This window comes from Cupressus sempervirens, chromosome 2, assembly GCF_028749045.1.
Source record: "Cupressus sempervirens isolate cs-2001-9-10 chromosome 2, ASM2874904v1, whole genome shotgun sequence".
NCBI lineage: Eukaryota > Viridiplantae > Streptophyta > Pinopsida > Cupressales > Cupressaceae > Cupressus > Cupressus sempervirens.
The window spans coordinates 742,040,968-742,055,288 of NC_143119.1; the positions used below are offsets into that span (position 1 = coordinate 742,040,968).

Sequence of the window (14,321 nt, forward strand, 5' to 3'; positions counted from 1 at the left end):
GGTAATGTTTTCTCAAGAGAGAGAGATCCTATGAGCAGACCATCATTTTGGGACATACCTGGATACCGATACAGGGGGATTATACCCTTGGTATAGCTCACAATAGAGGCCTTGGGGTAGTCCACTTCCACCCTCATTTAACATATCATGAGATAGGTCGAGAAGAATAAAAGGTTTGAAAAATTTGCACAAATCTCATCTTATATATATTTTTATATAATACATTTTTTTAATTTACAAAAAAGAACTTTTTAGACAATGTAAATAGAAATAAAACTGACAAACAAATTGTGCCCCTAAGATTTTCTTTAAGATAAATGCAATTTAAGAATCACATCAACATAAGTACATTGAAGATAGTAAATGGAAACAAGTTTTGTTGAATGCTTGGAGGAAAAGTATCTCATAGATGTTGAAAAGGTGCATGCACCCATATGAAAGTAAACTAAAGACACAGTTTCAAATTAGTCAAGCGAAATTGGCGACAAACCAAAAAGAATCATCCACATGCATGGGACTAACAAATCCAATTCACCAAACAATAAGAAATGCACAATGAAAGTATATGTAAGCAAGGAGTCTCTTAAGACTCCATCCCTAAAATTTCAAGCTACAAAACTATGAGATACAAATGAACATAAATAAAAAATTCTCCAAGAAGAAACTTGATACATAACTCCACTTTTAACTCAACATATGAGTCACAATATAAAGAGACCACACAAACTATAACTCACTAAATATAAAATAAACTCTTAATAAAATTAACTCTATGAGTGACATACACAAGCTTATCATATAAACATAACAAAATCTAGAAAAAAAAAAAAGTGAATATGTATAGATATAATGGGATGTCACATAGGGATGTATCCCCTCCACTCAAACCTATCATCGTCCCCTTGAGGCATTTTAATAATAGTTAGACATTTGGGACAACCAATGAGCAAGTCTAATCTATGCGCATAACATATCTAGGATAGTAAAATAATATTTATAAATATAATTTTATCTTACACAAGCATGCATCCCTACCCTATGAAACCCCTATTCTAGCCCCTTAGAAATTTCAAAGGTGGTGGCATATTTAAGCGATAGGTTATTATAGGGGAATATTTTTACCAATGAAATATCAAATCTCACATGGAAAAATAAAACCTAACTAAAAGTTGCCAATAAAGAGCTTGTTTACGAGGAAGTGAGAGAAGTCCAAGACAAAATAAAATAAAATCTAGAAGGGTCATTGGTTTCCTAGAGTTAACACAACTAATTAATGTAATTTAAGTATGTAATGGGGAGAGATGGTTCGACAAGTGTTCAATGAATATGTAATTAATTTTCTTTCACCACTGATATTTTACTAAAACAACTAGCATAGATGGAACTGATCATCATGAAATCCAAGAGAAAAGGGAACAATATGATTCACCTACTAGATAAAATGAAACAAAGAGAAATAATAAGGGATCTATCATAAATTTAAGTTGAAACTGTAACAAAGTTTTGTGGAGTAGTTCCTTATGGGAGGTCCTTTACTAACAATTCCCAAAAGAGGATCCATTCACTTGTAGTTTCTATTATAATAGTTTCTTGGAATAGTTCCTTATGGTAAGCCAATGGTGTGCTTAATGCTATGTTAAAGCACATTTTAACATTTCCAAAATTTAAAATTAAATTAAATTTAAATTTAAAAAACTAAATGAATAAGAAATTAAATTTTGTAAATAATAAAAAGAACAATTTGTAATAAACTGAAAAAGAATGTGTTCTTAAAATTATGTTCACTACTATTTATTAATCACGTTAAAAAAAAAATTCTCAATCAAAATTAGCTATGTTTTATAAATAAATAATAATTAAAGAATTAAATTTATTTATTTATTTATTTATTTTTAATTTTATTTTATCCTTCTACTATTTATTAAGTTTCCTCCAAAGGTTTGTACCTGAATGTTAAAAACCTCGTAAAAGACTTTTTTGGTTTTCCAATAACGGGCATCATAGCTTTCATCGAGTATCATGCTATATTTTTAGGCTTTGTTTGATTTTTATTCCAAAAAAATACGACATTAAGGGTTGTGTGGATAACTCGAGTACTAATTGGCGATGGGGGATATAAAATTATTCTTCACCATTGCATTACAACTAGCATTTCCCATAGTTTCTCAACTTAGATGGACTTGATATTGACCTCTTTTAACCATGAAGGAGCCACCATAAAGGACTTTTTTGTTATTAAAAGAGTCCAGAAGAATTTAAAATCTCTCAAACCCTAATGTCACTAGGTTGGAGATGATTTTCATAATGTTCTATCCATTAGCCAATGGTGCATTGAGAAAAGGTGCAACATGCTAATTTAATGAGGGGTTGTTATTATTGAAAAGACCAATGAAAGAAAAGTATCAAATCACAAAGAAATGACATTAGTTTATAAGAGGATAATTAGGATTGGTAAGACGCAAAGTATAATTGACATCCAATAGAAAAAAAGTGTTTGGTAATGTTTTCTCAAGAGAGAGATCTTATGAGCCTACCATCATTTCGGGACATACTTGGATACCGATACAACAGGATTAGAACCTTGGCATAGTTCACAATGGAGGCCATGGGGTAGTCCACTTCCACCCTCATTTAACACATGATGAGATAGGTTGAGAGGAATAAAAAGTTTGAAATTGTTGCACAAATCTCATCTTATATGTTTTTGTATTTTTTATTATACATTTTTTTAATTTAAAAAGAAAATTTTAGACGATGTAAATAAAAATAAAATTGACAGAAAAATTTTGCCCCTAAGATTTTCTTAAAGATATATGTAATTTAAGAATCATATCAACATGAGTACCTCAAAGATAGTGAATAGAAACAAGTTTTGGTGAACGCTTGGAAGAAAAAGTATCTCATAAATGTTGAAAAGGTGCATGCACCCATATGAAAGTGAACTAAAGACACACTTTCAAATTAAATGAACAAAAATGTCTAGAAACCAAAAAGAATCATCCCCATGCATGGGCCTAACAAACCCAATTCACCAAACAATAAGAAATCCATAATGAAAGTATATGTAAGCAAGGAGTCTCTTAAGACTTCATCCCTAACAATTCAAGCTACAAAATTATAAGATACAAATGAACATAAATAAAAAATTCTCCAAGAAGAAACCTGATGCATAACTCCACTTTTAACTCAACATGCGAGTCACAATATAAAGAGAACACACAAACTATAACTCACTAAATATAAAATACTCTCTTAATAAAATTACACCTATGAGTGACATACACAAGCTTATCATATAAACATAACAAAATCTAGAAAAATGAAGTAAATATGTATAGATATAATGGGATGTCACATAGGGATGTATCCCCTCCACTCAAACCTATCATCATCCCCTTGAGGCATTTCAAGACTAGTTAGACATTTGGGACAACCAATGAGAAAGTTTACTCCATGTGCATAGCAAATCTAGGATAGTAAAATAATATTTATAAATATAATGTTATGTTACACAAGCATGTATCCCTACCCTAAAAAACCCCTATTCTAGTCCCTTAGGTATTTCAAAAGTGGTGGCATATTTAGGCGATGTGCTATTATAGGGGAAGATTTTCACCAATGAAATATCAAATCTCACATGGGAATATAAAACTTAACTAAAAGTTGCCAATAAATAGCTTGTTTACATGGAAGTGAGTGAGCTCCAAGACAAAAATAATAATCTAGAAAGATCATTGGTTTCCTAAAGTTAACACAACTAATTAATGTAATTTAAGTATGTAATGGGGAGACAAGTGTTTAATGAACATGCAATTAATTTGCTTTCACCACTCTGATATTATACTAAAACAACTGCACAGATGGAATTGATCATCATGAAATCCAAGAGAAAAGGGAAACAATATGATTCACCTATTGGCAAAAAATAAAACAAAGAGAAATGACAAGGGATCTATCATAAATTTAAGATATAACAAAGTTTTGTGGAGTGGTTCCTTATGGGAGACCCTTTATTAACAATTCCCAAAATAGGATCCATTCACTTGTAGTTTCTATTATAGTAGTTTCCTAGAATATTTCCTTATAGTAAGCGAATGATGTGTTTAGCAATTGTTTAATGCTATGTTAAAGCGCATTTCAATAGTTCCAAAATTTAAAATAGAATAAAATTTAAATTTAAAAAACTAAATGAATAAGAAATTAAATTTTGTAAGTTAAAAAAGAAATGAAAATTTTAAAATAAAATAATATTTAAATTTAAAGCTAAATAAATTTTGTAAATAATAAAAAGAACAGTTTGTAATAAACTAAAAAAGAATCTATTTTTAAAATTAAGTTCAATCCTTCTACTATTTATTAATCATGTTAAAAGAAAATTGTCTCAATCAAAATTAGTTATATTTTATAAATAAAAACTAATCAAAAAATTAAATATTATTTTATTTTAATTTTTAATTTTTAATTTTATCCTTCTACTATTTATTAGGTTTCCTCTAAAGCTTTGTACCTAAAGGTTAAAACCCTCATAAAAGACTTTTTTTGGTCTTCCAATAATGGGCATCATAGCTTTCACCAAGAATCATGTTAATTTTATAGGCTTTGTTTGATTTTTATTCAAAGAAAAAATACGACATTGATGGTTCTGTGGATAACTAGAGCACTAATTGGCAATGGGGGATAGAAAAAATTTCTTCACCATTGCATTACAACTAGCATTCCCTATAGTTTCTCAGCTTGGAAGGACTTGATATTGACCTCTTTTAATCACGAAGGAGCCATCATAAAGGACATTTTTGTTATCAAAAGTGTCCAGAAGAATTAAAAATCTCTCAAACCCTAATGTCACTAGGTTGGAGATGATTTTCATAATGTTCTATCCATTAGCCAATGGTGCATTGATGAAAGGTGTAGCATGCTAATGTAATGAGGGGTCAATATTATTGAAAAGACCAATGAAAGAAATGTATCAAATCACAAAGAAATGACATTGGTTTACAAGAGGGTAATTAGGATTGGTAAGATGCAAAGTATAATTGACATCCAATAGAAAAAGTGTTTGGTAATGTTTTCTCAAGAGAGAGATCCTATGAGCCTACCATCATTTCGGGACATACTTCAATACCGATACAGGGGGATTATAACCTTGGCATAGTTCACAATGGAGGCCATGGGGTAGTCCACTTCCACCCTCATTTAACACATGATGAGATAGGTCCAGAGGAATAAAAAGTTAGAAAAAGTTGCACAAATCTCATCTTATATGTTTTTTTAATTTTTTATTATATGTTTTTTTAATTTAAAAAGAGCTTTTTAGACGATGTAAATAAAAATAAAATTGACAAGCAAATTATGCCCCTAAGATTTTCTTAAAGATAAATGCAATTTAAGTATCACATCAACATGAGTACCTCAAAAACAGTGAATGGAAACAAGTTTTGGTGAACACTTGGAAGAAAAGTATCTCATAGATGTTGAAAAGGTGCATGAACCCATATGAAAGTGAACTAAAGACACATTTTCAAATTAGTCGAATGAAAATGGCCACAAACCAAAAAGGAATCATCCACATGTATGGGCCCAACAAACCCAATTCACCAAACAATAAGAAATGCACAATGAAAGTATATGTAGACAAGGAGTCTCTTAAGACTCCATCCCTAAAAATTCAAGCTACAAAATTATGAGATACAAATGAACATAAATAAAAAATTCTCCAGGAAGAAACCTGATACATAACTATGCTTTTAACTCAACATGCGAGTCACAATATAAAGAGACCACACAATCTATAACTCGCTAAATATAAAATACACTCTTAATAAGATTACACCTATGAGTGACATACACAAGCTTATTATATAGACATAACAAAATCTAGAAAAATAAAGTGAATATGTATAGATATAATGGGATGTCACATAGGGATGTATCCCCTCCACTCAAACCTATCATCACCCCCTTGAGGCATTTCAAGAATAGTTAGACATTTGGGACAACCGATGAGCAAGTATATTCTATGTGCATAACAAATCTAGGATGTTAAAACAATATTTATAAATATAATGTTATGTTACACAAGCATGTATCCCTACCCTAAAAAAGCCCTATTCTGGTCCCTTAGATATTTCAAGGGTGGTGGCATATTTAGGCGATAGGTTATCATAGGGGAAGATTTTCACCATTGAAATATCAAATCTCACATGGGAAACTAAAACCTAACTAAAAGTTGGCAATAAATAGTTTGTTTACAAGGAAGTGAGAGAGCTCCGTGACAAAAATAATAATCTAGAAGGGGCTTTGGTTTCCTAAAGTTAACACAACTAATTAATGTAATTTAAGTATGTAATGGGTAGAGATGGTTCAACAAGTGTTCAATGAACATGTAATTAATTTTCTTTCACCACTCTAATATTTTACTAAAACAACTAGCACAAATGGAATTGATCATCATGAAATCCAAGAGAAAAGGGAAACAATATGAATCACCTATTGGAAAAAATAAAACAAATAGAAAGAACAAGGGAGCTATCATAAATTTAAGTTGAAACTATAACAAAGTTTTGTGGAGTAGTTCCTTATGGGAGGCCCTTTACTAACAATTCCCAAAAGAGGATCCATTCACTTGTTTCTATTATAATAGTTTCCTGGAATAGTTCCTTATGGTAAGCCAATGGTGTGTTTAACAATTGTTTAATGCTATGTTAAAGCACATTTTAATAGTTCCAAAATTTAAAATTGAATAAAATTTAAATTGAAAAAACTAAATGAATAAGAAATTAAATTTTGTAAAAAAAAATTTTAAAAATAAAAACAAAATAAAATTTAAATTTAAAACTAAATAAATAAGAAAATAAATGTTGTAAATAATAAACAGAACAATTTGTAGTAAACTGAAAATAACGTGTTTTTAAAATTAAGTTAAGTTCTACTATTTACTAATCATGTTAATAAAAAATTGTCTCAATCAAAATTAGCTATATTTTATAATTAAAAAATTAAATTTATTTTTTATTTTTTATTTTTAAAACTTCATATAGCTTGGGTTCCTATGATGGGAAGAGCTCTCACATAGTTAGGACCTAGCAGCAATCCAATTATGCATCAATATGCTTTAATGTAGATTTTGTTGAACTTTTTATGGGTTCCACTTGCATTGAAGTTGAACATTTTTCATGTTAACAATTTTCTATTATGAAAGCAATCCAATTATGCATCAATATGCTTTAAAGTAGATTTTGTTGCACTTTTCCACTTCTTGCATTAGAGTTTAACATTTTTCATGTTAACAATTTTATGTTATGAAATCATCAAATTTTGTTTGCTTGTCTATTTTGGATTATTATTACCAAGTTTTGTGTAAAATCTTAATCATGCATGCTTCTCTATTTTAGATTATTATTACCTAGTCTTGTCTAAAAGCTTATTAATGCATCAAAGCTATTTAGAAGATTAAATGTCAAAGTGGAAGTGTTAATGAGTGTTACGTACCATTTTTTAAAACCATTATATAGTGAAAATAACATTTTTTAAATTTCTATGATGCTCTCGTTTCCTACTCACTGCTCCCTCCCTCGCTTGGGCCAAGTATGGCTGCTGGGGCTACATTCGCTCGACCTGTTTCTTCGAACAGTAGATCGGGGGTTAGGTTTTCTACCTCTACTGTTGACAGCAATGTTGCCTCTTTTGTGGATGTGGCAACTTTTGACGCTGATGTCCATGGATTAGGGGTTCTGTCTGTATAGTGTTTGGTTTTTTCCCCAGTTGTGACTCCTATCGCAGTTAGCAAGCCTATCCGATTGAAATTGAGGACGATATAGCTAAAGAAATTGCTCATACGATTGAGAACTTCTCTAAGAGGGCTGCTATTATTAGATTTTGAGGCTTCTGGCCTTCCCTTCAAGCTCTTCATGCTTGGATATCCAAGCACTGGGACCTGTTGATTTATGAATATGTCCATATTTACCTTGTGGCTAGAGGTCTTTTCATAGTGAAATTTGATGGTGTTGATGACAGGAGGGCTACTTTGTGTAGTTGCTTCAGCTGGGAGGATCGTTACCCTTTGTTGGCCAAACCTTGGCACAAGGGTTTCAACCCTACATCTGAAACTTTTTCTCATATGCCTCTTTGGGTCAAGCTCCTGAATCTTCCCATTCACCTATGTCTGAATTCGGTTCTTGAAGCCGTGGGAGATGCCATTGGTGACTTTCAAATGGTGTATTCTAAATCTCCTGACATTATGCATACTACTTATGCTCGCATCCTCGTGGTGGTTGATACTTCGAAGGGCCTCCCTCAGAAGATCAAACTTGAGGTCCCTAATGGTTCCTGGATTCAAACTCTTAACTATGAAGGAATTTCTTTCCGTTGTAGGGTTTGCTCTAGGACTGGACATATTGTTGTGTGTTGTCCTATGAAATTGAGGAAATCAAAGAAAAGACATTCTTGGTGCTCTAGGGCTTTGGTTCAGCATTACTCTGTCCTTAAAGACTACTCCTATGGAATCCCCCACGTCTGAGGTTGTTGTTGGTCCCAGTGGCCCTACCCTGTCTGACCTAGCTATTGATCCATTGTTGGATGTGGCTGTCGCGATTTCCCCTCCCTCAACGGGTCGGGTTCTAGTGGGCAATTTATCTAGTTTGCATGTTTCTCTAGTTGGGTCAGAGGTCGATGCTTTGGTTGGGGAGAAGGAGGCTTCTCTAGTGGAAGAAGGTTGGACAAAGGTTAAAAGGAAAAAAATATAGACATTCCCAACAGTCCTCTGATCGACTTCTTAGATCTCACTCCTTTGGGAGTGAAGGGTCCTAAATGGTTATATTTACTATTTGGTGTATATTGTGATATTTGTGAGGCCACCCTGGTCACATTATCTTGGTTGGTGACCTATTTCACCTTTGATCTGTTGTGTCTTTTGGTCAAGTTCCATTGAATGTGTAAAGGGTTTAGGTACCCTTCAAAACTTGTTTTACTTCATCAAAAGCATACTTCCTTCTATGAGGTCTTACTTTAATGTAGCAGATTTTAAATTTTACAACAACCTCCCCTCAACTTCAGATATTGTACAAGCAAAAAGATAGTAGAGTTTTTAATGTGAATCTTTAAAAAAAATTCATATCAATATTTATAAAATTTAATTACTTTTTTCTTTTATAAGTACACAATTTAAAACATAAACAAAATATATTTAAATAAAATAGTAGATAGATGTCATGTAAGAAGATGAGAAATAGGAGATGATTGAGCATAATTGAATATTGTTAGTTAGGTGGGAGTAATTGCAAATGAAGAAGCATTCAACTATCAATATTATGGAGAAAATGTCAATAAGTTCAATGAGCTACTCTACATTTTGTGATATTACTATCAATATTTTTTGTTAGTTAGGTAGGAGGAATTGCAAATGAAGAGCATTGAATTATCAATATTATGAAAAAAGGGTCACTTACAATTTCAATTAGCTACTCTACATTCTGCGATATTGCTATGAAGATTTACCTAAGACAAACTCATTGACACGGTACATAAACATGGTTCATAAGAACCCATCTTTCACAAGCATGAATAGAGCATTTAACAATCGTCCCATCTAAGTGATTCTCATATAGGTGAACAAAAAGGACTTCTTGGGAGGCAGCCATCCAGGTACCCCTCTACCTCAAACACGCTTAACCACAAAGTTTCCTCCGAAATTAAGTTGAACAACAAGGACTTCTTGGGAGGCACCCATCCCAATACCCCTCTAGCTCACACACGCTTAACCACAAAGTTTCCTCCAAAATTATGTCCACTCCACGTGCAACTCCGTTTGGAGGAGGAGACTACATTCAGATTTTCTCCCCTTCAGTACTCAATCAGCATAATCATTGCACCTCTTTCAAGTGCAAATGCTAGCAGATAACATCCCTTTGGCATTTCCCAAGCAATTATGATATATTGTTGCTGTTCTCTCTCTCTCTCTTTGTTCGCCAACCATTGCCCCAAAAAATCGTCTTTGGATCGCTGTCCATGAAATAGGTTCCCAACCATCCTGCCTTCCCTGTCTTGGAAATATGATGGAACATTTTATAATGCACTCTTTTTTCAGTATTCACAAAATCAGGCCTTGGTGAGGCTTCTAGGCTTGCTTGACCTTTCCAATGAATTGCTCTCAAATATTACAGTAAAGCATGATCTAATCAAATATTCAGCTTTCCCATTTTTGTTGAATCTATGAATTTATACTCTTTTTTTAGCTAAATAGCTGTTCAGATATAGTGATAAATATACAAATGATTATATTCCATCAAATATATTACAAAAAGTCGGATGGAAAAAAATGGAAATTGCAAGCTATTGATATAAAATCAAACCATTCAACCAAAATGCAAACGTCATCTCCAATGAACAACAAAGCAATAAATTGATACATCGTACTACAGTTTGTGAAAAAATAAAGAGATTATAAGACAATATTGCACAAAATAAGCACAACGATACATTAGCCATAGCTCAACAAGGAACATTACAATAGCTATAGCTGATTGAGAGGGAAACACCGTATTGAATTAGTATGGTTTTTCCATACAACATCAACCCGGAGCATTGGTATGGTTGTTTTTTTGATGTACACTGAAACAGATTCGCAGTTTCTGTTTCAATAAATTGATGATTAGGATACAACAATCTTAAATATTGGTACAGCCACTTGCATCTGGTCAAATACTCTAACATTGGAATAAGGAGAAAGAATCAACAACTAATTAGCTGCAAATATTTGAGGATATTTATCTACAAGTTGGTTACAATCTTTCCCTGATTGTGTAGTTACATTAACTTCGATACTACACGGCATGTGGTCCAGAAAGCCACAGAAGCTGCTCTAAACAAAGCGGGATTCTGGTAAATCCTGCAAAATGGCAAACCAAATTATGTTAGACTAACCTCCAAATGCAAAAAAGCCTTAAACAATAGAAATAACAGCAATGAGGTGATAGTATTGAAATTTCAAATTACAGATCCCTGAGATTTGCAATCACATGAACACTGTTATAGAAAAATATTAATGTCAACGCTTGTTGTTTTTCCATGGTGAACATACCACATAATTCATTTAAAATATTAATGTCAAATTTCGAATTATTTAATTATTTGAGAGCTCATTTTCCAGATATGAGCCATGTTGGACAGATAATTTGTCAATAACTTTTATATAACAAATGTTAAAGAAGGCAATCTAAGATGAGAATTCAGGCTCAGAAAACATCCTTCATCTTTGAGGGGCCAAGCAAGGAGTAACAGCAAGAAGAAGACGCGGCTGAAAGCCACAAAGCAATATTCACAGAAAAACTTGGCAGGCTCAAATTCTTTAAGCACATATTAAAAATAAATAGCATAAGCTAATGAATGTGATTATAAAATTTAAATAGGAATAATGCTGAAAAATTGTTCGAATCCACAGCTGCGGAAATTAATTGGAGAGTAATAAGCCAAAAACTAAGCAAAACTTTGTTAGTTATTTGATAAGTATCTGAACAGCACTCATGAATCAGTGAGTTACTCGAAGCAAAATTTTGTTAGTTATTTGATGAGTATCTGAACAGCACTCATGAATCAGTGAGTTACTCGAGGTGTTTGAACTATGGTGAGGTGAGATTAGACACCAAAGGCTATAAATAGAGCAGTCAAACATAGAGGACTTGAATATAGAGCAGTCAACTGGCTCTGCATTGAGCACCCAAGCGCATCTGGTGTGTTGCCCCTCAAAGAGAGGAGTATAAACTGAAGCAAGCTCAATGAAACTCATGTCAATATTGATGGCTAATTTTGGCGATAATAGGTTCCTGAAGACTTTGGTAGTCGAAACCTGTATATCCAAGCCCAGCCATAATCGTCATTTCTCAGGCCACAGGCACAATGAAAATTACCAAGAGGTTCTGGCAAAAGCAAGTCAGCAGCCAACAACTACCATAAGTTTGTGATAGCCCTATCAAAATTTCGTAAGTGAGAAATGGTTGGCAAAAAGGAAATTAGAGACTAAAGATTTGAAGGGGGTTTCAGCAGCAACAGCAACAGGAGCTTTGGTAAACTGCACAAAAAAAGATACCACAATTGGAGATGCTTGTAGGAACGCACCCCATTAAAGCAAACTTTTATGTGGTACTGTTAAATTCAGATATAATATTGGTTACCACTTGGCTAAGTCACAAGGTTCGATGAAATTCAACAAGGGTGAAAATTCTGAAAAGAAATTGTAAATGTCCCCTTCTCCATGCTAGCCTTAATGGTGCCTAGTTGGTCTATCTTTCCATCTGGATAGGCTAATGGCATGTGATTTAGGATGCCAGCCAGTCACAGGAGTTTTGATTTCAGTTGAGGAGATTTTAAATGGGAAGTCCTAAGGTTAGAGTCACTTCATTTTATTGAGTTGAAATATAAAGTACTTTATTATTTAAAGTCACTTTAGGACAAAATGACTTCAGTGACTAAATGATGAAATAATCTTTTATCCCACATTGCTAAGACATTTGTATCTCCCCACACTTCAAGGTTATAAAAAAAAGCATTTGCATTGGGATTGACACCACGAATATTTGTTATTATTCAAATCTTAATAGGTTGCTTAAATGTGACTGAATATTTCCCAAGGATGAAACCCCATAAGGAAAATAGTGAGTCTGGACACAAACCTGGTACTCACATTTGCACTTTCAGAACTAAGGACTGGATTGATATGTTAATCTCAGGAGATTACAGCTCCATGGCAGAATGGTCAGTTTAACAAACAGGCTATTATTTGACAGTGGAATAAGATCATTTCCCCCATGGCAAGGAGAAGTTACCTACGTTAAGTATCATTCTCCAAATCTCAGTTAAGTGGTGACTGCATTGTTCAGTAACAAACTATAGTAGAGAATGCGTAGCAGTTGGGAGTAACTAGACGGCACTCAGTTTTCCTCCTGGGTAAATCCTGCACGTGATTACCTCCATTCCATAATAGCAGGTCGGGGTTAATAGCAAGTAGAATGCATTGAGTTTGGAGGATCTATAAACGTTAAACATCTGCAGGTCGGCATTATTATCAGTTATAACACACAGAGGTGGAAGTGTTTGTAAGAGCATAAAGATCCGTGGCATTGATTTGGAAGCAGCAGTTCGGTGTTGAGGAATCCCTCTCTCTCAAATTCCACAGGGTCATACAACAACATACACGGGAAGCAGTGAATCTGGAGATAGGTAGTGAATATGCTCACAGTCGGATATAGCAGGTACAGGTGACATCGGTATATTAGACCAGCAATCTGGAGTGGACACTGGAGATCATTCAGAGCACAGTCTGATACCATATGGGGAATTCACATTAGTAACGAGGTTGTATGGCCACTTGCCAGTCTGCAATTTAATTCTGGTATGTTCATTTTAATTTGAAGTTGGAAGTCTGCTGTCAAGCATTTTGTACATCCGCTGTCAGTTTATTATCATGGTCATAAATCATTCTTGTAACCTTGTGTTTTCGAATCATCATCTTAGAGCTTGCTGAAAGGCATGATTTTCTTAGTGTAATTCAATTATTTCATAGCCTTCATGTTATGATCAGTACAATGGGATGATAGTAATAAATTTTGCTTAAGATCTTTTTTGCATAACAACCGTTTGACGAAATTCTCGTTAGCCCAAATTCAATATTTCTGGTCAAAAACTAGTTGAGAACATTTCAATGGTATCAAAGCTATAGGTCCTGCCATCTTGTGAGAAAATTTACTACATAACAGGTTGGAATAAATAGGAAGAAACTTTAAAAATTTAGTCATCTCCAACCGGAACAAGCAGAGTCTTCAGAGCAGATTCACATTGAGAATAGTTATTTAGTAGTGGATGAGGAGTTAAATTTTGGAACAAGTGAACAGGTTGAGCAGGCTAAACAGGTTGATCAGATAGACCAAGCAAACGACATTCAAATGGCTCATAATGAAACTGAACCGGATCAAGAAGGGAAACATTGCTAATGCACTTCAGCAGCTTGCAGGTACTATGCAACAATTAGCTTTGGTTAACAGGAGAGCTCCGAGCCATCATAGTGGAGGTGGTAGTGTGGCAAGATCACCCCGAGCTATTAAGGCCCCCACCCAAAACACAGACAAGCCTTTAATGCCCATTTTTAATGCAGAGGAAGAAGTAGCCCCACCAGCAGCACCAAATTTACTACCAAGGATGTTACGGTGATGTATGATGAATGGGACTTGTTTCCTGACCCAATTAAACAAAATATGTCCTTTATTCAATACTTAAATCAGAAAAGGGAGACAGAAAGACAACAACAAGACAGGAGACCTAGAGCTCCAGATAAA

At 33.7% G+C, this 14,321-nt stretch overlaps 1 protein-coding gene across 1 annotated transcript in view; it reads right to left on the reverse strand.

The window, feature by feature from the left end:
- Positions 1 to 10,372: 10,372 nt before the first annotated feature.
- The window catches only part of LOC149575513 (uncharacterized), a 39,898-nt gene continuing 35,949 nt past the window's right edge, over positions 10,373 to 14,321 (reverse strand). The window contains exon 6 of the mRNA XM_089815267.1: positions 10,373 to 10,882. Within this exon, the coding sequence (XP_089671393.1) occupies positions 10,801 to 10,882 (82 nt within the window). The 3' untranslated portion in view covers positions 10,373 to 10,800. The remainder of the gene's footprint in view (positions 10,883 to 14,321) is intronic.